The 24,928-nt window shown below is 40.6% G+C and overlaps 1 protein-coding gene across 1 annotated transcript in view; it reads right to left on the reverse strand.

The window, feature by feature from the left end:
- The window catches only part of LOC139209584 (cadherin-4-like), a 217,290-nt gene that overhangs the window by 42,596 nt on the left and 149,766 nt on the right, over positions 1-24,928 (reverse strand). The window contains exon 5 of the mRNA XM_070839355.1: positions 20,504-20,701. Coding sequence (XP_070695456.1) covers positions 20,504-20,701 — 198 coding nt within the window. The remainder of the gene's footprint in view (positions 1-20,503; positions 20,702-24,928) is intronic.

Raw genomic sequence — 24,928 nt, forward strand, 5'->3', positions numbered from 1 at the left:
TTAGTGTGAAATATTTACAAAGATTTAAGTGGTTGTATAAAAGACACAATAGAAGTATAGCTGTATATACCTAGTGACCAGAAATAAAAAAAAAAAAAAACCTGCAGAGTAATGCGATCTAGTATAGTATGATGATGTGGTGATATGATATGATTCTCCCCCCACAAACATACACGGGGGGAGAAAATACATTGGAGACACCTTTAGATATAATAAGGCCAGAGTTGAATCAACATTCTAAGAGAGTCAACAAAATTTTAAGGCAGTGATAATTTAATCATTATTTCTATATAAACAATCGATCAAATGATTATTTGAAATGAGAAGTGAGGTGAGAGATGACTCATCTGACTCTGAAGTTCCTCTCAGCTCTGCAGAGCTTTGCAGCAAGTTTCAGCTCATTGTGTTGGTTTTCGGACTGCGTCTTTACTGTTTTGTTTCACTCTCACAACTCTACCTCCTCCATTTTCGGCCACAATAGGTATCTGTCTTCAACGAAAAAGCTCTAACAAGCCACCATACCATTCCTGCCCAACACCCAATGATAGACAGATACAGTTATCGACTAGCTGGTGAACATAAGTGGAAATTTCTGTCAGAGGTTGGTGGAGAACAAAAACAGAGCTTAAAAGTTAATTTAAGTGCTACAGCCTGTGACACAATGGTAAACAGCCAACAGTTTTGTTTAGTGAGTACATTATAATGTAGTTTTAAGCAGATATAAGTGTTTATGAATGTATTTGTCAACAACTATAACTCCTCCAGTGAGTTAACCTGGGTAGTCATGGATGGTTATATTTTTTAGGTGTTTCAAGTTCAAACTCAGGCAATAGTGAGCATCTCTGCTTTGTGTGTTACCAGAGTGTTTCTGAGCATATTACCATTGCATTTGTTTGCCTCAGCATTCAAGATTTTCCTAAGCCCACGCAACTCTCACCATGGCAGATTAGGAGAGAAGGCGCTATATGTAAACAAAGGGGAGGAACATGGAGAGGCTTAGGGCTCCAGTGTACACATTTCGAAATAGAATTTGCTGTGTTCACTGACACTGTTGATGCCAATACACTCCTCCTCATCAGAAGATGGAGTCACTCTGAAAGTGATGATATTGGAAAAAGGAGATACATTTTTTATATAGTACATTTACAAAAATACACACAAACAAATGCAATCATACAAACATACCTACATACACACACACATACCATCAAAAGAATACACGTACATAGAAGGTTAAAGCAAATGACCAAAATAAACAAAACTTAATGAAAATAGAAATAGTTTACAAAAAGGCTATAGACATGAGTTTTAGTGAAATTTGAAATCTATTCTGTGTTTTACTGGAAGCCAATGCAGAATTGCAGTGATGTGGGACCGAACTCTAATTTCTCGCACCTGAACCGCTGCATTTACACCAAGTGAAGACTAGCTAGACAGAAATGAGTATTTCAAGTGAAGATGGAGTTACAGTAGTCTAAACGAGAGAGGAGAGAGGATATGTACTAAAAAAAAAAGGTTTTGGGCTGACAGCATGGGTTTGATATTTATATAAATATCGCAAATTTCTCAAAATATCGCACAAGTCTTTACTCATAATAGTTTTGACTAGTAATATGAGGTTCAAAGTTCAGATGTTCAAAAGGAATACAGAGATTCATAGAGATGGTCTTGAAGTTACAAGCAAAGGGGCCAATATAATGCCTGACCTCCTTAATGAAACAATCGAGGCTGATCAGGGATCAGTTTTTTTTTTTCCAATTGTAAGCCAAAGCCAGGCAGTCATGAAGGGTGGTAATTTTATTGAGGCTACTAGGTTTAACTGAAACATAAAGCTGTGTGCCATCAGCATAACAATCGTAAGCAAAATCACTGGATGAGTTTAACGGATGGCCCAGAGGTAGTATATATAATGAACCCCACATAAGAAAGGAGCAATGTTCAATGTTCACATTAACAATTACATAATTCTTAATGTGAATTGTGTATGAATTGAGTTGTTTGTCAAACAGGTATGAAGAAAATAATTTTAGTTCCAAATTATTACGCATATGCTGTTTTTGTTCGTTTTTCCTAAATAGTCAATACAAATGACAGTCGGTCCTCAACAATTATATTATAATCAGGATCAGGATTGAACTTGTGAGTCCATGTATAGTTTCTGCCTGGATTTCATTTAATTATGCCAGAATTGTCTCCCAGAGCTGCTGTTTTGAGGTATACTGCCGCCCACCCTCATAGATCTTCCTTTTAAGGGTGCTCCACAGGTTCTCAATAGGGTTGAGGTCAGGGGATGATGGTGGCCACACCATGATTTTCTCTCCCTTTATGCCCATAGCAGCCATGGACTCAGTGGTATTTTTGGAAGCATGGGATGGTGCATTGTCTTGCATGAAAATGATTTTACTCCAGAAGGCACAGTTCTTCTTTTTATGCCATGGCGGGAAATGATCCGTTAAGAACTCCACATATTTTGCAGAGGTCATTTTGACACCTTCGGGCACCCTGAAGGGGCCTACCAGCTCACTCCCCATTATTCCAGCCCAAAACATCAGTCTACCCCCTCCTTGCTGACCAATCACCAGCCACCATGGCCCAAATGCCTTGTTGGGACATGGTGGCCATCCACCAGCCACCCAGAACTCCATCAATCTGGACCATCCAGTGTAGCACGGCATTTATCAGTGAATAAAACTGTTTGAAAATTGGTCTTCATGCATTTCCGAGCCCATTGCAAACATTTCTCCTTGTGAGCAGTGGTTAGGGGTGGCCGAAATACAGCTTTATGCACAACTGCAAGCCTCTGAAGGATCCTACATCGAGAGGTTCTTGGGACTCCAGAGGCACCAGCAGCTTCAAATACCTGTTTGCTGCTCAGCAGTGGCTTCTTAACAGTTGCTGTCTTAATACGATGTATTTGCTTGACAGAAATCTTCCTCAATGCACCTTTATCTGAACGAACCTGTCTGTGCTCTGAATCACACACATATCTTTTCACAGTACGATGATCTCTCTTAAGCTTTCGTGAAAATTTCCAGTGTTTTCATACCTTTTGCAAGGCATTGCAATATTTCACTCTTTTCATCTGCAGAAAGATCTGTCTTGCATGAAACCTGTGACTTGCTTAATAATATGGAACAACCTCCTTAAGTAGTTTCCCTTTAATTAGGCTCACCTGCCAAATAAATTATCAAACCTGTCTGAAATTGATGTCAGTGTATTAAACAGACAAGAGAAACAACACAAGCAAAATGTTTCATTGAAAAACAAAAAAACTAAAGTTTATTTAACTGAAATCCTACTTGCATAATAATTTGGAACACAGTGTAAGATGGCATGATAAATGTCAAAGGCAGCAGATATGCCTAAAATGGAATATACTTCTTTGTAAGCATAAAAATGTTATTTACTTTAAGCAGTGCCGCTTTAGTGCTTCACTATATTTTTGATGAAAGCCAGATTAAAAATTTACCAATGATATGGTTTCCCTCAATCAGTTTGAGAAGCTTCTGACTGACAACTTTTTCAAGAATTTTAGGGAAGGATACTTTAGAAATGGGCTTGTAGTTAGCTAAATCGGTGGTATCTAAGGAAGGTCTTTTGAGGAGAGGGAAGATACAGGCTGTCTTAAGGTAGACAAGTATGCAGCCAGAGGAGAGGGATTGACTGCCAAAAGTGAAAAGACAGGAGGAGATGACAGGGGGGACCTCTGAAAAATTTTGTGTGAATTATGTCAAAAGGGCAGGATGATGGACGCACACAAGAAACTACATCTGAGAGATCTTACAGGAAAATAGGGTTCAGCTCAGTCAGCAGAACAGGGCAGGTGCCATGATCAGAGTGTTCAACTCCAAGGTTGAAATTTGATCTGAGACCATTGATCTTGCCAACAGAAAGAAGAAATTTAGAAACATTTCATAGTCATGAGGGAGGCTGGAAATCCAGTATGAGCAACAATCGAGGGTGCTTTTTGTTGATCAGGCCAGAAAAATAGGATGATTGTTGGCTGAGCATAGTTAATAGCTCCTTCATGTGAAAGTGGTGAACATGGGGTTTGTTTTTTTCCCCTATCTATGTTCAGCCTTTCTATAATTACTTCTATGGTGTCGTTAACAGTGATCATAAAACAATTAGCTCGGTCTCAAGATCAGTCCATGAGAAAAGTATTTCACACATTACCTATCAGTGTAATCTGTATTGTTACACAGCTCACAATTCAGGCCCAAACACAATTATTACTTTGTTTTATGCTATTTTTCTGTGTGCTTAATTTGATTAACAGTATCTCTTCCTTAATCTACACACTACCTAACAGATGCATGACTAAAAGAAGTGACCAGGTGCTATCTGCTCTTTTCTTAGCAAGTCTGTGCATGTAAAAGTACAGTCATTATATTTCAGGCCAATACATATTATAATTGATCTCTCCCATACTTGGAAGCTTTTGAAGTACAGGTGTGGCAGGTAGAAGATAATCTGCAGTTTAGCATGTACAGAGAACTGCAATTACCATATGCATGGCTATAATGTCCTTGGGGCGCTGCGGGTGAAACTGCAGCAATTACCATAAAAACTATCATGGTACTCCTTGTATATTCCTCGTGGAAGTTTGGTCAGGCTGACTTTGTTTTGTTTTTGTTCAAGTCAGCTGGTATCACAAAAGCCAAACTTGCCTCCAAAAAGAATACAAATAACAGCTAAATCCACATCCAGCTACATGCATTGAAGCTTATGACAAAAGACAAGCATATATATAAGATATGGCTGACAGTGATTTCAACATGGAAACACAGTGACCACATGTTACTGTTCATGCTAGAGAATGGTGCAAATAAAAATACTGTGTGACAGAAATTTCCTGGGATCACTTTGCATTTGGTTATACAAAACCTTGACTTTCAAATATGTTAAAAGGAAGGTGTCCTTTCAATTAGAATTGTCTTGCAGCTTTGTGAACTATATCTTTCAGACAGCTTCAAACAATTGCTAGGCTGCTGTTGTGAAGCACTGTTTGGAAGTAGAGGACAACTCGAGTTTTTACATGAATGAAGAGCCATTTTCACTTTATGGTGAAAATCTTCCAAGTAAAAACTATAGCTATACTGGTTTAAACATGTCACATGAAAACATGAAAAGAAATATACAGTACACACACACACATAAGCACAAACACACAGAGGCCTGTCATGAGTGTGCCAATTAGGTGCGCTGTAGTGCACTGCTGTTTCAGAGAATGACACTGGTTCAGTGAGCAGTAGGACAGCAGAAGTCACAGCAAAGCCCTAAAAAGCTGAAAGCATGGCCTTTCACGGCTCTAAAACCCAACAAACAGGGATACCTACACTAAACACAAATGCCAACAGGAACAAACAGAGACATGCTAAAGCCTAACAGGCAGGCAAGAAATACAGATATTGGCCAACAGGTCACAAACAGACTGGTTAAGTCTAAAGAGAGAGAGCCTCTGCAAGACAAAGGGTTTTAGGTAGCATTGCTTATCACACACACACACACACACACACACACACACACACACACACACACACACACACACTCCATCTCCGTCACACAGAGTCTGTTGCATGCACAAAGATAAAAAAGACACCTTGTGTGTTTTGCAGCGAGTCAGCAAAGTGTCTGCATTAAAAGCTTTCATGTGGCCTTTTTAAAACACAGACTTTTGCTCAGGCTTTGATGTTGAGCATTGTATCTCTTCAAAAGGTATAGTAGAATTGATGTTGAGTATCTCAGTCTGAAGTTAGGATTTTCAAAAATGCACTTACAAACCTAAACACAAACTGCATAGCATCTTGTATTCATTAGCTGGAGATGAGAGATACATGTAGTGATGAGTTAAAGAATCTGAGAACTCTGTTTATGTGTGAGAGTACACTGTATTTTGTTTTCACTGTTAATTACATGCTAAATAAGATGGTGAGCATGGTAAACATTATACCTGCTAAACATCAGCATACTAACACTGCTCTCCAGGAAGATCAGCAGTTCGATCCCCGGCTCCTCCAAGTCCACATGTTGAAGAGTCCTTGTGCAAAACACTGAACCCCAACTTGCTCCTGCTTCAGTGTGTGAAGGTGTGTGAAAGAATTGTCTCCTCCACCTTAAATCCCTCCTGTATGAATGATGTGTCAATGAGGATGTAATGTAAAAGCGCCTTGAGTAGTCAAAATCATTTGAAAGGTGCTATACAAATGCCGACGATTTACTATAGCATCAATTTGCCAAGTAGGAGAGGCTGCTAGTATCAACTAGCATAAATAATAATTTTTTATTGTGGCTCCTAAATTCTGCACTGAAACATCAATCAAATTACTATTTTATAATGACAGTCACCTAATAAAAGACTCAATCATCGATTTAGTAAGAGGTGAGAGAAAGTTGACATTTTAATTCTACTACCACACAGCTGTCTGCCGTGTATGGACAGGCTTATGTCATTGCTTTGGAAAAGCTAAGTTTTATCTGTTTGCACTAAAATGCAAGAATGGCATTTTCAGAATTAGAGAGGGGACAGAGAGGACAGAGGGCCAAAGAGATGCATTTTCAGATTTATCCAGTTTAGTGGTCTGTGTGAGTGTGTGTGTGTGTGTGTGCTCTATGTGCTTTTGTGTCATTTGAATGATAGCTAGAAGTGACGCAGGTGAGATTATTAAAAGACCTTCCTCCACATTAGTGAAAATAACATGGAGTAATGGAAGTTAAGCAGTGAATGACTTTTCCAATTATTGCAGTGTGAAAGGAGTCTGGTCTTTAACAGTGCAGGCTTATGGCAAATTAGAGGTGCTATTCTCCCTGGAGGTAACAATGGAATGACTCGCCCTCCTCACTCCCCTCTTCCAGGCAGGGAGAATGAAAATAAGGCAGCCATTGTAGTGGCAGACAAAGAGCGGCCGCACCCCTTAGCTTTGGCTTAGCAGGGTTAGAGTGTGATGGCCACCATCTCACTATTACCCCTCTCGCTCTCTCTCTCTGTCACTCTCTTTCATTAGGGGATTGATTAAATTGTGAAATCGCGAGTGTGATGGATGCATGAATGACTTCTCCTGTCGCTCCCCAAGGCTTTGACAAGGACAATATCAAGGACCCCCTGTTACTCCCTTTTCCTCCCTCGCCCCTTCATCCCCAGGAAACCCAATCTCAGCAATTAGAGTAAAGAGTGTTGGGGACTTGTAGTGTAGACAGAAGCAGAGAGAGAGGGTGACAGTGGCACAAAATCTGCTGCCATTGCACTTTTCCCAGCCATTTACCCCCCCCCCCCCCCCCCCCCCCCAAACCCCAATACACACACACACACACACACACACACACACACACACACACACACACACACTTTTGCACTGTCCACCTTTCATATACTTCTTTTGCCTTCTTCACCCACACCCTTTTTTTTGTCTTTTTCTTACTTTCTAATTCCATCAGGCAGTTGTAAAGAGGAGAAATGCAGACTAGAGGGAAAATGGAGGGAAGAACGAGTCTAAGGGGCGGATGAAAGTGGCTGTGAATTGACTGCATCAGCACAACTCTGTAGCAGAGCATGAGCCCTTCTGGCTGGAAACCTGGAAACAGGAAGTTTAGAGAAGTTGCCAGGACTTGTGTGATTGGATGTCTCTTTGGCAGGATGGATCTATATTGTGAGAAAGAGGATAGAGTTTTTCCCCTTTGCCCAGACATGTGACCTTTGTAGGATTCTACGCTGCTGGAAATTCGTCTCGCATTGTCTTTTTCAATCTAGTCTAGAGAAACATCCACTTACATCATTGCAGATTTTCATTGGACACAGCTGAATGAGTGTTTGGAAGGAAAAGCATACAGTAGATTCTTCCCAGCCTACAGAGCCAAACACTTTGGAGGTATCATGAGGTAAACAGATGTCTAAGGACCCAGATGTGATTGGAGAGGCAAAGGAGGAAAGGTGTTCAGGTAGAGGCGGGAGTAATATGCACATTTGATGTTGACTGGAACCCTGACAAAATGGGCCGCTCCCTGCCAAGCCTGCCACTGCCAAGCACAGGCAGAAACTGAAGAGGGGCTGGACCTTGCCATGCTGCTGCTGGGTGTTTTGAAAAGTTGCACATTCACAACACAAAGACACGTACACAACCATGCACACACACACACACAGACAGACACACACACACACACACACACAGTCGCACTGCAGCCTCCAAGTGTGTGTCAGAATGTTTCCCAGGATGTTCTGGCTCTCGCTAACCAAGCGAGGGATTCTGCTTGGCAAACTCCACCTTAGCAAGAGTCCAGCTGTCATCTTGACAAATGAACCTTGGAAGAGTGAGGAGGTGTGTGTGTGTATGTTTGTGCAGCCATGCATCTGTGTCTATGGATTCACGCCTGTGTATTTTTGTTCGAGCATAAGCGCACGAATCATACGAATGACACACAGATGGCTGATGTACATGTGGCTTTTCCTTTTTCAAAAGCAGCTGGCCTGTCACCCCATGATTGATACAGATCAGACAATGGATCAGTGCCAGCAGAGGTCAGTTTCTGTGCACCTCTTTCTAATCCCGGAAGTCATCAGGTAAACACTGCTGAAAATCTGGAAATACACCAGCTGCCTCAGACACTTGGCTTGCTGCTGAGTCCTCTTTAAAGTGACACTGACTACATAGCACCCAGTACAAATCACCTTATATAAAGAAGCGTTTTGCACGGCCTCGGATGAACCATAACATCGTCCCTTGTCTGCCACGATGCCAGGCACTGTGCAAAGAGCTATGCATCACTCTGCTTTTATGAACAATGTGGGATGTTAAAGCTTTTATAGAGCGTTAGGAGGCAATGCTCTTTTCTCCTGAAAATGAAGAGCAAATAAAAATGTGTAAAGCAGCATCAGGGAGCATTGGCCAGAAACACTCATAAGTGGGAAGCAATGAGAAACCTGCAAAGTTAAAGGACGTGGTATAAAATACCGGCAACTTTTTATCTGGTGCTAAACTGTTTATCTTAGGAGCTGTTTCATCTCAAGATGCTGTTAAGCATTTCATTGCACAGTGAGGAATTTTATTACACACATACGCAGTGGTGATGTATGCTCGGTTGTACCTGAGCTCCATGTGTGCTTGTCTGTGTGTGTGGTTAGGGGGTTAAACCTGCATACGAAAACACGATCACCCCATGACATAATCCATTATTCTTGCATGAAAAGATTCTGACTGAGGCCTTTCACTGTAAATGACAAAGTAAATAGGTTCACTTTATTCTGGTGCAGACCTCGATTTTGATTTCCCTGACATTTTACCTCCAGGAAAGAAACAGCCGAAGGGGTGAAAATGGAAAAATACAAGCACATTAAGTGAGATTAGATTTTTTTATCACATGACTTGCATCCAAAAGCGCCTCAATTCAATTCAATCTCATGCCCAAGGACTTTCCCCCTCACAATTACTCTTTTCTTTCATTTCCTCTAAATTCTGTTGCTTTGTCTTGAATCAGATTTTACTCTGTTATGTGTGTCTCTCAGGAAAACATGCAAACTCTACTGAACAGAGGTGGGAGGAAAGAATTACCTGATGGGACAACCGCCATGCCTGCATATCTTTCTTCTTCTCTATCTGTCTGTCCACTTGATCTGCTTGTCTGCCTCGCAGATTTCCTCTCTGTTATTCTGTCCCTGTATCTGTCTCACTGCCAACTTGTCTGTCAACCTGTCCTTTCTATTTGACCGACCTTGTCTCATATCACCAACAATCGCAGCTGCCGTCCGACCCCCTTTTCAGTGTCCCCACCTCCCTGAGTCCCCTTTCGAATATCTTTTTTCCAATTTCACTGCGCATTATTTTTTCATGTCTTTAGAGGAATAGAGATTCTTGGCTCTCCTTCATCCTACTGATCCACAGGGTCGCAGAGGCCAACCTCCAGGGGACCAGACAGAGGCTGTTTGTTAAGCTGTTATTTATCTCCTTCATAAAGTCCTCCTCATCTCCTATTAAAGAGCCCAGAACTGTTGCCCTTGACTCACACATAACTCTAGTGTCTTTTGGTGAGATGATTTACTGTTTAATTTAGCACCAACTGAACCCAGGAGGGAGCCTGCCTGGTGCTGCCTGATGCCATATCAGAGAGGAATGTGTTGGGGGGGATTTGTGAACATGTGTGTGTTTATCTCTGTGTGAGTGTGTGTCTGTGCTGTCTGTGCATGTATGAGTGAGTGGGTGGCTGAGGCAGGGTTTTTTGTTGTTTGTTTTGTTACTGTAAAGCCTTAGTAGTAGCAGCTCTGGGCCTGGGTGTGCACATCAAGGCCATGTCTGGAAGATTTTTTTCTTCTAGCTGAATATGCCTGATGAACATGTTTACCGGGACTTCACGCTACTAATTTCAAAATAATGAGATATTAAACAGTGAAAATTACATTTCAGTCTCACTTCCCTGAACAGAGGAGAAACCAAAGGCCAAATGCCGTTGACAAATACATGATTGTAGTGACAATTTGTTTTTCCCTTCAATACCAGGAGATTGTCGGAGACTCCATTTCCTGGGGCTGATAAATGTAATTACATTGATCTCGCTAATTTCATTAGAGGAGAGGAAATGAAGTTCATAAGGTATTTGCTATATGCCAAAACACTCTTTCTACGGCTGCACAAAGAATGGGGGGGGACATAAAAAATAGAACAATCAAAGAATCCATAAAGCTATTCCCCTCCTATTCCATGATTGTTCACAACCACCTCCTAGCGTGAGATATTAATGTGCCCTCAGGTTCCCAACTCTTCTCTTAAATACCCAAGTATCACGCTATACAGAAGATTGTCAAATTGCTTTTATGGTCATATAGTATGTTTCATTAATGATATGACCTGTCAAAAAAGACAGGAGTGAGCATGTTGCACCACCACACAGACTCCATTAGCAAGAGAAACAATGCAAAGCACTCTCAGCTCCCTCTGTTGTTTCACTCATGCCATCATAACTCAGGGCTGGCTATCTAGCTTCATCCCAGCTTTGACAAGAGCACTTTTTAAAACGTTTTTTAAAATAAACCAATCTGAACACTTATGTTTCACACTCGCTTATACGCCAAGGTGATGGCTTGTGCATGAATAGAACAGTTAATATCCGAGATGATAATTGTGTTAAGATAAATGTGTTATTTGACTGTAAACAAAGAATCTAAAGGCATGCTGGAGGCTTTGTGAATCTGTGCTTAAGCACAGTGGTGCTCGGAGCTCAATGCAGCACATGTATGATATTAATATGTTACCATGCTAATGAACAATGCAGTTTTCCAATTCATCCTGAGGGGTCTGGGAATGTCCATACCAAATTTCATTTTGCCAATAGTTGTAGTTACTAAAATTCAAAAACGTCAACCTGCTAGTAGTGTTTGAGGAAAAGTCAGCGCAAGTTTCATCCTTTGGGTACGACAAATGACCAAAGCACATTTCATCCAATAGTTGTTGAGATATTCTACTTTGGACCAGGATGGTGTACTGATGACTGTCTTTGCCATCCATATAGCCATGAGGCTAGCATGGCTGAAAAAGTGGATCAACAAATATCAAACTAGGTATTTAGCCAGTGTCTTCAAACAGAGACTGTTTGTGCTGGAAGAAAATTCCCAGCCAGGGCGTGTGAAATCAAACAAAAAGCCAAGAGTTTAAAACTAGCGAAGATGTGTTACTGAGTAACAGAAAGAGAAAATGAAATGCTGACCTGACTGTTTGTGCTCTTTCCCCAGAGTCAACCAAGGTCTCTCCTTCTTTTTTCCTCCCTCTTCATACTCTACAGGAGGTCCACCTATATCTGAAAGAAGCTTATTGTTTCTCTCTTTTCTGCCCAGTTTATGTAGTGTGTGTGTGTGTGTATGAAGTGAGTGCATGAGTGTTGAAGTTGTATGCCTGCCAAGAAAAGGACCTTAGCAGTGCACAAGAACATCGAAAGAATACAAGTCAAAACAAAACCCTGAACACAATCTGCTTGAATACATATACAGCAGTCCACATCCTGTACAGTTCATATGATAGATTTGATAGGCTTAGTGTAGAAACACATTTCAGTGTTTTTACAGCCTGAATTTATTTAGCCTAGAAAACGAGTTCTGCAGTTCAAAATTCATAAAGCATTCCATATGGGCAGCAATGTGGTTTCCTGGTGACCGAGCTCTGGATTGGACTGTGATCTTTAAATAATCACAGGCCTGCATTTCTCTGGTGGACTAGGTTTAAAAAAAAGCAAGATGGAGTCCTGTTTTTCTGGCTTAGCTATTTCTTCTCTTTGTTCAGGGATAAAGCAGAAATGCAACCAAACAAAGCCCCAAACAATGAGCATATACAAAGGCAACAACGCGGCACATGCGCTTTACTGATCCTTTGTTTGCTGCCTGTGTAGGACAAGTAATTTCTCTCTGTGCCTATTTATGCATGGGTATGTTTGTTTGTGATTGAGTGTGTGTGCTTGTGAGTTTATGTCTCAGCAGGAGAGAGTAGAAAAAGATGAAGGGGGCAGACTGGAGCAGTGCAGTGCTGGTGTTGGCCGGGTGGTGGGGTGGCACATGCCAGAAGGCTTCATTAGACTCGAAGGACGCGGCTGTGAACGGCAGTTCTCCCGGAAGTCTATCAGACCTAAACATAAACACAGACGTGTCTCTAATCCTGGTCTATCCCTACATTCACTCTCCTGCTCCTTTTTCCTTTATTTCCGTTGCTTTCTCTTGTTCTCACTCATACCCACATTTCTTTGCCTGAACCACCCCCCCCCCAAAAAAAAATTCTCCAATGCAGTCAGCTCCAGCTCACTCATACAGTATGTTGCTTTTTGTTCCTCATTTTCTGTCAGTTTTTTTTTTCTTTTTTTGTCTGTCTTTCTGGTGTTTTTGTTGTTGCCGTGTCTGTCAGTGAAGCGGAGCAGTCATTAATCACTGGTAAATGTACGCAGAGGAGAAAACAGACACCTCAGGGGGGGAGTTTTCTCATTCTGCTCAGAAAACGCTTTTCTCAACACGCTCCACAGAGAGAGATGTAGAAACTGGAGCACAGGTGCTGCAGCGAGTACAATAAACACATCCAGATGCACTGCAACACACATCAAATCAGATACAAACGTTGGTATTTTATGCATTGTTTAACATGCAGGCTTCTTTTTATTAGACATATTTTCTGAAGCTACTACCAGGAAATATGTGCCTACAACAAATTACTGATGATTTATTGATAAAAGTGCAAGATATCTTTCTGTTCATATCAGTCAATGAAAGGCTTCAGAGGAGTCCCATTTATTTAACTTTATTGCTCTTGTAGCTGCTGTTTCTCTCTACAATATTCATGGCAATATAATGTTCTGAGATTACTGAGGGATGCAGCCATATTTTATCGAAATATCTGGCTTCTGTCTATACCAATACCATCTCTGTTAGACAAACTCTAAAATATTACACAGTGCAGAGGAGGTTTAGAAGTGAATCAACAAGTGGTTTTGGAAGAGAAAAGCTGAAAAGAAGAGAAAAGACAGAGGGCAAGGACATAAATGATGGAAAGGGTAAACTATTATGAGAAAAAGATGAAAAGGAGTTAATCCTGTGAGACATTGTTTTTGTAGATGTTAAGGGTAAAGCTAACCAGCAATGTCTACAAAAACAGTCACATTTTATGCTTGTTAGTTTAGTATTTGCAAAATACACTAATTCACTGTCTGGTTGTGAACTGCATGAAGGCCTGGTGAGGGCCAGCCAGCGTCATGGAGAGGTCCCAAGCTGTACGGGTGTACCAGCTGAGTTGAATCCCCTGTGAAGACCCCACCCACTTACACTTTCACGGTTTCACGCCTCCTTGAACTATCCAAAATTGTTTTCAAGGTAGGCCTAATTATTGACCATAGGTCTGGTGCCGGCATTTAACCTACAGTTTGGTGGCATTGAGCATGTAATATATGTGGCCCGTTTGCAAGGCAGCTGTGCTACTGAATAAATCCATTTATTGGCTACACCATTGGCAAATGTCATACGCAAGTGAGGCTTCATTTGGAGATTGTGTTTGTGAGAGCACAATACTATGAAAACTTTACCATTTTCCCTGTCATTCAGTCTACTATTTGAAGCTTGTCAGCTATCATCAAAAGATGCAGGTGACAGGGAACCATAAACAATAATAGAAAAGCTCACTGTCATTCAGTCATTGTCTATATATTGGTAATTTAATTTAATAAAAAGACATCTTATGACTCATTTGTGTATAAAAAGGCTGAAAACACCTCGCATAAAACAGATAGAAATAGAAGACTGGTCTCTTTTTAGTTTGTAGAGTGGATTTCCATGGTGCATAAGCATCATTGCTCTTATGTCTGGTGAAGCCATTTTCATTGATTATAGTGGAAGTGTAGTGCTGCAGAGGCCGTGCCACAAACAGTCCTCATACATGAGATGAGATGTTGTCCTCATACAGGAGTTGAACATCCACTTTGGGCTGCATTCTCAAACAACCAGGCTCCGAGAAGACTGGGCCCCAATGCAGCAGGGGCCATTATAAGCCTTATTTTTTTGCCTCAATCAGTAGCCCACCCCCAACACCGCAGCCAACAAGACAGCAGTCTTCTGTACGCAACATTTCCCACGACCAACTGTTGGATGAGGATTCAGTACAGTGTTTGGCTGTCCCTTTAAATGTTTCTAACACTCACCTATGTCAAGTCTGTTAACTGTGTAAATAGTTAGATTGGGGAGTGTAGTGAGCTACATGGATAGAAAGCTACTAGTTACTCTTCATTAATTGAAGCTTCATTATACTGAAGAAATGTTGATGATGTTGATGTTGTTGAAGTAAATAGTACTATCTGATCAAGAAAGCCAAGCTAAGACATTGAAAAGCTATTTGATTCAGGAAACAGCGGCCACCACGTTACTGAGAAATGCAATTAAACTAGTAATGCCTCTACTTGTAGCACCTCTACTGCCCAACATTAGACAACGTGCATACAACTTTCAATGTGGTGCTACAACCTCACCTGCAGCAGTAAGTCTGACTAGTGAAAACTACATTTTTCTCTCTCTCTCTCTTTCTATTATTTTCTCACAGCGAACAGTACAATATAAAGGCATTTTACTGGACAAACATTAATTCATACCCCATCTTGCTCCTTGGCTAAACTGTTGTTTCATCAGGGTTTTGTTCATTTTTCTGCTGACGGCTGTTCTAATAGAGGGTTAAGGGATTTAGGTGGTGGGGGTGGGGGTAGTTACGTTGAGTCTTTATTTACCCGAGCAGAAGAAATCAATGTCTCTCTGCCGGAGGAGAAGTGTGTGGATCAATGGAAGGTTTCAAAAAGCCTCTGTGAAAAATCAATGTCCCTTACATACTATTGATGGCTGTTTGGCCGCAGAAGAAAGAGAACGACAAAGAACACCTGTTTATTGTGAGAAATGATTCCCCCCACTCTTTGTTATAGTCTTTCTGGATCTCTTCCCCTGTTTGTTTTCTCTAGAACAGCTTTGTGTCTCTGTTTCCTCTCCATGGCACTCTTTGCTACACTTTCAGTTTGTCTTTTGTTAAAAGTTGTGCACCCATGAATTAGTTATGTACATCTATCTTTACCCATCTATTGTAAATAGAAGTCAGTAGTTATGAGTTACATTTAGTCTGTGATATGGACTTTATGTCGTCAAGTAAATTGTACTTTTTGGAGTAGTTTTGTCTACTTGAGTAGATTTTTAGAGAAAAATCATTATTTTTACTCCAATACATTTGGATACATTCACAAGGCTGCGTTTATTTATTCAGAGTCTTATGCATTTATGCAAAGTATGTTAAGAGGCACGGTGGTCTTCTGATCCCAGGTCTGCTGGCGATCCTTTATCCTAGCACAGGCATATGCCCACTCATGAATCTGTTTATAGCTGAATAATAGCTTTAGGTGAAGTGGGAGATTCAAATGAGACAAAGCATCCTGGTCCTTCTTTTGCCAGTATGGTTTTCAAATAGTGTGAGCAGCTAATATTGGCAGCACAGAGTGCAGTAAGCTCTGGTTGTGAACACTGGTCTGAGGTCAGTACATCACAGAAGTGACAAAGAGAAGTAAAGTAGTGTTCATGTTAATACATTTAATACTATATCATATGTCATCATATGCCAAACCATTACTATTCCTGCTTTCTGACATAATGAAAATGCTTTAGTTGATGGTGTGCCTCTGCGACTGTATTTAAAGTCTGTGTAAAGCAAATTCAGAGATTTGTGTCTAAACTGGGAGGACTATATTTTTAAATCCCCAAACCAGGATTCTTAAGTGTAGATGTTTATGCATTCAGACATGTAAGTGCTTATGCACACATCATAGGTGCTTTCAGGCTGGCGGACAATTATTTCAGTTCTGAGCGCACTTACTGAGCACACTTTTAAACACAGTATTTTTCTTGTTGGGTACTTTAGGAAAGAAAGAGTAAGCCGCCTGGAGCTCTTTAGAAAAGAGCAACTTTGTCAGAATGAGAGGTTACTGTTAACATATGGACAGGTTCTGTCAGAAAGAGCTAAATGCTATACATCCCGCATTGATTGACACATACAGATCAATGAGTGTTGAATTCAGACACATTGTGCATTGTTTATGATAATGAGTGGGACAGAACATGCTAAACGTCTCTGTAAGCGGTAGGACAGGCTCACATGCCAACAGGGCTATTACCAGCTCACAGTCAGGATGCAGCTGCCAACGAGACTAGGCTAATTCTAGCAGATCTGCTTACAAGCCTGCGGCTAAAACTACCCGAAGTGCCCGTGATATCTAATGTAGCGCTGACAGAGAGAAACTGCTCTATCTTACGGACACATCTCTCTAGAAGAGATACCCTGTCTGCAACAGCGAAGCAGTCAACACAAGCCCCCATTACGCTGGTTATCAAGATTGGGTTGACTGTGGTGAATAATGCTAAACTGGTAATGTTAGGCTTGGCTAGGTTAAGCAAACAATGCTACCCCCATCACCAAGATCAGTTAAAAATAAATAGTCTAAGTCTAAAGTGATCAAGACGTAGCACCTGTAAAGTTTGAATGCTAAACAAGGAGAGGTGGCACATGAAGTCAAAAAAGTTTGATCTTCCACATTGTTTGGCCCATGGAGCATGTGCACTAGCATCTCGGGTCTGCCGTGCCGGCTAGCCCTCTGCTGTCATAAATGGGAACAAGATGATTTAATCGTGCGTCTTTTCTAGACTTTCCAAATTTTTCTGACTGAATGGATCAAAATTCTGATGATGGAACAATTCGTTTCATAGGGGTTGTGAAAATGTATCTAATTCACAATGTAAGTCAATGAAAAAATCTTTTTGGGCTCAATGGTGTCATGACGCCATTGTTGTAATTACACAGATTGGCCACTATGTAAAACTGACTACCAAGCCTGGCACTCTTCCAGGGGGCTTGATTACAATGGGCGACAGTCTTCCTGGTTTCAGTACCATCAGCATATACAGTGGAGCATGGAACATTGCTTATTTTATATACTTGACAATATTTCTAATCATTGAAGTCTGGCAGGGTAGTTAATAACACATTTTCTGTGGTGTGACAAACTCAGAAGTCATATGTATTATTGCTTTAAACTGACTTTAACGTGTCATACTGTCTGGATGTAGGTCTAGCAGATTGTCTAATCAGGAGATGACGGTGCAACATTTCCTTACTTTAGTCATATGTACATAAAATAAAAGAAGACAGAAAAGTAGGCATTTTGATTTGATTGGCTACTTTTACTTGCTTATTTTTATTTATTTTTTTTACAAATTAACAGTGCTATGACTTTTTGGCTACTCTACCCACTTCTGGTTGTAAGAAATCATCGAACTGCTGTCCATCATCTGAAAAGACAAAAAAAAAAGAAAGGATACCCGTGTAGCTAACACCAGGCTACATTCAGTACAACTCTGTGACACAAGGCTGATAAGGTGTAATATCGAGCCACCGTGAGCACTACACCTTGATGTACAGTGGAAGAGTCTGATGTGCTGGAGCATTATTTCAGCACTGCTATTAATAAAAAGAAGTCAATAACATCTCACTGTGCTCTGACACTGTCTTGGCTTTAGCGAGTAATGGGAGTACAGTTCTGCCAGGATTTTACCTAAGCAGTCAACATTTCCCTTGAGCCATGTCAGGCTACAAGCTCAGAGGCCAGTCAGTAGAGACTCTGTCCTGACACCTGCTCGATCCTGTGCTGGTCTGATCAAAGTGACAGTGCCGCAGACCTGCGGAGATGCAGGTGAGGGCTGCTGTCACCCCGCCTGTCCAACTGATGGCAACTTGGTCAGGCCAGGGAGAAAAGCGGCGGGATGGTGAAGAAGACCCCTGCTTGCATGTCACTCAGTGCTGCACTGGATGACAGAACAGCCCATTAGGAAAGGGACTGACTTCACAGGCCATTAGGGGAGGCATCACACAGCCACAGCACACAGGGTACTGAGTAATGACACAGTTGAAGAGAGACAGGGGAAGAGATGAGGGACACAAAGACGGCAAGCTCTGTTTTGCAATGTGTTCCATATAAAACTTGAAACTGTGATTAACATAGTAAATGTCAGAGATGGGAAAAAAAACTAATGTTCTGTCTTCTTGTCAACAATAAAGTATAAAATATTCATCTTTGCTTGGATATTTTGTTGTTTTGAGAGAGGTTTGACTGAGGAAAATGAAACAGACATGCAAGCCTCAATTCTCCATAGACGAGACAAGAGATTATAAAAGTGGACTAAACACATAAACAATAAGTATGGCAAAATCATTCCCATGCCATCCAACCCCCAGGGCTGTCTCCTTGTTAAAATCTCTAGTTCTCAGCATGGCCCTGCCTGCCCTCCAGTCATCATTAAAGAGAAAGACGGGAGCCTGAGAGCCCAACAGAGGCATCAACACGCATCACTTCTCCACTGCTCTGAACACTCCACTCTCAGCAATCCACCAGCCCCTGACGGACCTATTTACTCCACAAAGTGGATTGTGTTTGGCTGCACACTATACTTCCAAATGTTCCTTTGATACCTTTTCTCTCTCCATGCCCCGTCCCCTCTGCCTCTCTCTGGTTCTGACCATCTCATGGAAACAGCATAACTGTCTGGCCAGTTTATGGCTGGTGTAGCACTACTTGAGGGCTCAGCGGGCTCAGATGAAAGTGCCACACCGTGCCAGGCTGATGGGACACACTCCAGCTGTAGAAGAACTCCAACTCCAAAACAAAGACTTACAAACTCTCCATTCTTTGACTTGATATTTTTGATTCACTATAAAAAAGGAAAATAAAAAAGTTTCCTTCAAGCAGCCCCCCAGGCTTTTCCCAGGGGATTGTCTGAAACCCGGTAGAAAAACAAAGAACAGAAACAAAAGGGAAAAGAAATGCTTCTTTTGCACAATTTAAGACCCAAAAGAGATAAGTGAGAGTTTTGTAAACAGCGAGGAAAATCTGATGGCTAGATATTCTAGATAAAGAGAGAAGGAAAGTGGGAGCAGGGAATGAAGCAGCGGTCTCCTGGAATGATGTTTTTTGATGAATTACAGCACACACCACGAGCTTAGAGTCTAAAGCTTTGCTATGAGAGAGAGCATTCTGTTGTGACAGAATCTCTGAATTTTAAGCACTCTGCAGCTCGAGCCTTTACACAACAACACATTTACACAAACCTTTATTTATTCATGCTTTTTTTCTCAGACAGGCTTGTACAGCCTCGACCTCCAACCCTCACCAAGTTGTGTTTATATTTTTTACTTATCAAAAGTGTTTTGAGGAAATGAAATTTTCCTAGATGGGTGTCAGTTGTTGTTGCCACGTTCAAATTTTGAATGCTAAACAAGGAGGTGTTTATTGAATACTGATTAGACATCAGCAGCTGAGGTGTTACTACTTGTATATTCCTGGTTCTTTAAACATGTATGCAGATTACTTTCATATAATCTCCAATTTATTTAAGTCTGAACCATCATGTCCTTATTGGGGCATAGGGGATGAACCAGTACCCTGCTCTGTTGGGGCTAGGAGTAGCAGCTTTTCATACTTTCTTCCTACATCCCCCAGGGGGCCAAGTGTTATGGTTTCAGTAAAGATTCTGTGACAAATTGTATTGTTATAAAGGAGCTATAGAAATAGTATTAAACTTCGGGCAACCTTTCTGAAATGGTCTGATAAAAGAAAGAAAGGATGCAAAGAGGTGCAGAAATAATCATTCGTTTCACTGTGAACCCAATGGAGTTCACACTGTGGGAGAGTTTAGCTGCTTAGCTGAATTGGAGCCTGCTTTGTGTCTGAGGGGAAAACTTCTCAAGGCCAATCAGGGCTGTTTAAATACCTTAAGATATTGTGGCTATAATTACATCAGGGGAGCACAACATAATCATCTGTGAGGATGTGGAGAACAAACTAGTTATGCTAATGCATTTCTGTTTTTTGTCACTGTCCATCACACGCCCCCAATCAGCGTTAGTCGTGAAGTGCCCTCAAGAAATCCCAGCTGTAAATTCAGAACAAATCAGTGATGCGGCCCATCAAATCTGTCACTTACACTGACGAGCATCTGAGGGAACGGTCCTCGAGAATTTTCCGCCACGTTGATTGGTGGGATCACCCAGTCCCTCTTCTGTCTCCGTAAACCCTTTGAGCTGTTCAGGCCAGACCCTGAGAACATGATGACAGGAGGTGGTGCTTGGAACATCTCCTTCCTCTCTTTTCTCTCAGCGACTTTCTCCTCTTCCTTTGTGACCTTTAAGACAACACAGGGCTTTATTTAGGAGGCTGTTAATGATAACAGTACCTGATGTGATGCCCAAGTGTTTTCTGTCTCAAGGCAGAAATTCAAAGGACAACAACAATAGCATCTTAGAATTGTTAATCAGATTACATGGATACATTCAAAATCTAATGTGACCTGTGAATTAATACTTTTTCAGGAGTTGAGTCATTGTGCTAGTGAATACGTGCTCATTTTTAGTAAGCATTTAGTGTTGTGTAAGCCACTTGGCAACTCCATTGCTGTGGCTTCATCTGCCGGTCAAGAGGTGCAAAATCATAGAACTCAGATACCAGTGCAATTGGCTCCTGTCTCATTTCCCATGGTGTGGTTTCTATGTTGCAATGGTCAATGGTTGCTTTAGTGGCAGGTTGGGAAAACCTCAGCCATCATGTATTAGTGGTATTATATAGTACAGCGCCTTACTATGATTGTGCATGTTATATATTTTTATTAGTAGTATTATTATTAGTATTATTAGTAGTGGTATTATTGTTATTATTATTATTATTATAAGACTCTGGACTCACCTGGTGCAGTAATTTACCTCTGTATAATAATTTGTAATAATAATTTTTAATACATCTTTTTTTTATTCATACTTTTATATATTTATATTTTACTTTGTGTTTGAAGTTTATTCTTATTCTTATTCTTATTCTTTTGGAGCTGTGTGTAACAAAAAGCAATTTCCCCCTGGGGATTATTAAAGTAATTCTGATTCTGATTCTGATTCTGATTCTGATCATCAGCTCAGATGGCAGTGGCAAATACAAATTGTGGAGGCACCATTTCATTGCTGTATGAAAGTATTGTTCTACTGAAGAGAGCGTGTATAACATCAACAATCATGAAAGGCAGCCTGTGTGAATGTGGTGCTGCATGTGAGACACATGTGCATGTATCATCATTTGTTTCTAGCTGTAGAGATCGCATGGTGTTGCCATGGAAACAAAGTGCTATGGATCCACTCACACACTTATTCACTCATTCATTCCCCTATTCATTCATCGACTCACTCACTCACTGTCTGACTAACTCACTCGTTCACTAATAATTAGTTTCTAACTGGTGATTAGGAAGCTTGGCAACAATGATCATTTGTACTCCTCTTAGCTGTAACTCAAACACTCTCTATATAAAGTATCTTCTAACAATGACATTGTATACGATCAGTGCAAAATGTGGCAAGCACGTAAAGTGTGACCATACTTTAAATAAATCACTGGAAAAACATTGCTGGGTCTTGTTGTCATGTCTCGTCGTGTTTGTTAAGTTGTCTGTGTTCACTTGCGTTTAGTCTCGTCGCTCACTTCCTGTTTTATTGTGAAAACTAAACTCTCCTCTAGTTTAAGGCCGTTGACTTCCTGCCCTTGTGTGTTTCCCACCTGTGTGACTGTCTGCCCCGCCCTGATTGTTTCCACCTGTTCCCCATTACCTGGTGTATAAATTGTCTGCGTCTCCCTGTGTCCTGTGCCAGATTGTCTTGTCCTGTTATGCGTTCAAGTTGCCAACTATCTCGTCAAGCCATAGGAATTGTTTGTATCTTGCTACGTATTTCGTCATTACCCAAGTCTGTAAGTATTGTTTGCCTGCCAGTCCTGATTAAAGTGTTCATCTGTCTAAGAGTGTCCAGTGTCTTGCATTTGGGTCCTTCCTGGTCTAGTGCCTAGCCCTAATACTTGTGACACATTTATATAGAGAAACCAACTGGAATCAGCAAATGCTGAGTTCTTTGACAGACCTAATGCAAACTGAATGGGTCAAATGGTGCATCATGCGACCTTGATGCATCAAACCTGCTTTCAATTTTGAGCATTAGCAGATAACCAGTTGATATTTTTCAATAGCTCGTCATATTGGTATTAAAAAATATTAATGATATTTTGGGTCCAATCTTCTAATAGATGCCCGAAATAATAACAAAAAGAAGAAACAGAAAGAGAAACAAAAGTACATTCTAAATGAATGTATATACAAATAGTATTTATTGTGTGCAATTTTGCTGATGAAGAGAATAAAAGTTAAGCCAAGATGTAGACAAAAGGCAAATAATTGATATTTTAATAATTTGCATATTAGTTGAAACTACACAGCAATTAACCCAGGAAATTCATTACAGTGAGAAACTATAAACTTAATACAAATCACAAGCTTTCATGCTCTTAACAAACCAGGCATTACAAAACTCCTCTGTTTTGTTAATCTCCAAAACTCTTTCCTATTTACCACTTTGTCTGCTTGCTCATATTGATAAGTAATAAACTGTGATATTTCCAAAACAATTTGAAATAAACTTGCGCTACAAGGCCCCCACAGTCCCCATTAGATTATTTGCACCCACACTGAAACCCAGACTAGCTTGCTAAAACTTCTCACACTAACCAACATGGAAAGGGAAAATGCTTCATAGCAGCAGTTAAAGACTATCTTGATTTTTAAAAGCATAAATGTACTGTCTGCAATGTACCATATAAGCAATAAACACAATGTGTTAAATAATGTTAACATCTTATCTTCATCTTGCATCAGACATGAGTAGGACAGAGCTGTATATTGTGATGTAAAGTCTCTATTAATGCTTTGTATCTGAGGGTTTGTATGAGTGTGTATATGTTCATGTACATGAAAGAGGCCATAAACTATAGACTTTGTCATTTAAACCGGGCATAAAAAGTCTATTAACACAGAGCCATGTCTGAGGTAGGATTTAGAGCCTCTTTCAGTAGACAGTGACAGCTCAGTCACAGACACAAGCTTCAATCATACAGTATTCTGCCATCGTACACTCCCCTCACACACTCCCTGCAGGCAGAGAAAAATGACCACCACAAACCTGTCTTTTTGAAAGATGCTCAATAAGGAACTTGAAAGGAGCCCATTTTCAATCTCATGAACATTAACTCACCCATGAGTCAGATGGGCTCGTATCGTATCACCTATCTAAATTAATGTCTTCATGTAGAAATACTGCAAAACACATGAAGGTGATTATGCTTGGTTGCAGATGCTTCTAGAGTAGTTACAAACAAATGACATTAATGGAAAATGTATAACCAAGTTCACTGGATTAATTGAGTCCTTTAAAATACGGTAAGAGTGCAGATAATCAATACATTGTTATATTTACGTACATTACACATATAGACACCTCTGTGTCAGGCATAAGGTCCCCCTTGTCTTAACTACCACACATTTAGTGTCCCAGGGGCTTTATAGCTGTGCTGTATATAAGTGATCTAAAGGTTATGTTAAATTGACAATCTGGAAAGTTGTTCAACAATAAGTTTACCAACATATCTCAGGGTTACAAGGCAGTAAAAACATGTCAAGAATTCAGTCACAAACATTACTGCTGAAGCTATGCATCAGTTGCACTCTCTGTCTCAATCACGTTGCCCTGAGCTATCCCTTGCTCCTGTGCTCCCCCTGACCTTCTCTTGCAGTGTTATTGTTTTTCTCCATCTCTCTTGCGAGTCAGTGGTTCCTGACAGCTTGTCTCAATAACAGGGATTCCTCAAGTGCTGGGCTGTGTTAGGTTGATGAGGTTCATGGTGCATCAGCAGGTAAAACAGCAGCACAGAGCTTCACCTACCAAACACTCCTACCACCAGGCCCCAGCAAATGCCCAGTTCATGTCTTTGTCAGGTATGCTCCAGAGGATATTGCCATTCATTCATTCATTCCTTCAGTCTTTCTTATAAGATTGTCAAATGAAAGCACTTCACTCTCCATTGCATAGGTGTGCAATGGACTAGAAAAGCAAAACCAAAACTCGAACACAAAAACTACATATAAAATATGCAGTATAAAAGTATAAAGTATATTAGATTGGATATCAAACCATCATCAAAATGTGTAATAGAAATATTGAATATTCACCAAGACAACCTTAAAAATCCACACATCACTTAGATCTAACAGTTATACGTACAGAAAGAATCAATGGGAGGCTAAATTAAAATATTAAAATCTGCCAGGAGGAACGGTCATCGGTGCCAGCACATGCTTGGGAACCCGTGGGTAAAAATGTGAATATGGGTATGACAGGTAAAAAGTATTAATATATTTTAATCTACCTGTAACGATGTATAAGAATTGCATGTGCTTGAGCCATGAGTGAAAAAAAAGGAGGGATGGAAAAAAAACAGTAACATAAGAAGAGAAAACGATTCTTTTTATGTCCAGCTTTACCAGTAA

The sequence above is a fragment of the Pempheris klunzingeri genome, chromosome 11 (assembly GCF_042242105.1).
Source record: "Pempheris klunzingeri isolate RE-2024b chromosome 11, fPemKlu1.hap1, whole genome shotgun sequence".
In the NCBI taxonomy this organism is placed as follows: Eukaryota; Metazoa; Chordata; class Actinopteri; order Acropomatiformes; family Pempheridae; genus Pempheris; species Pempheris klunzingeri.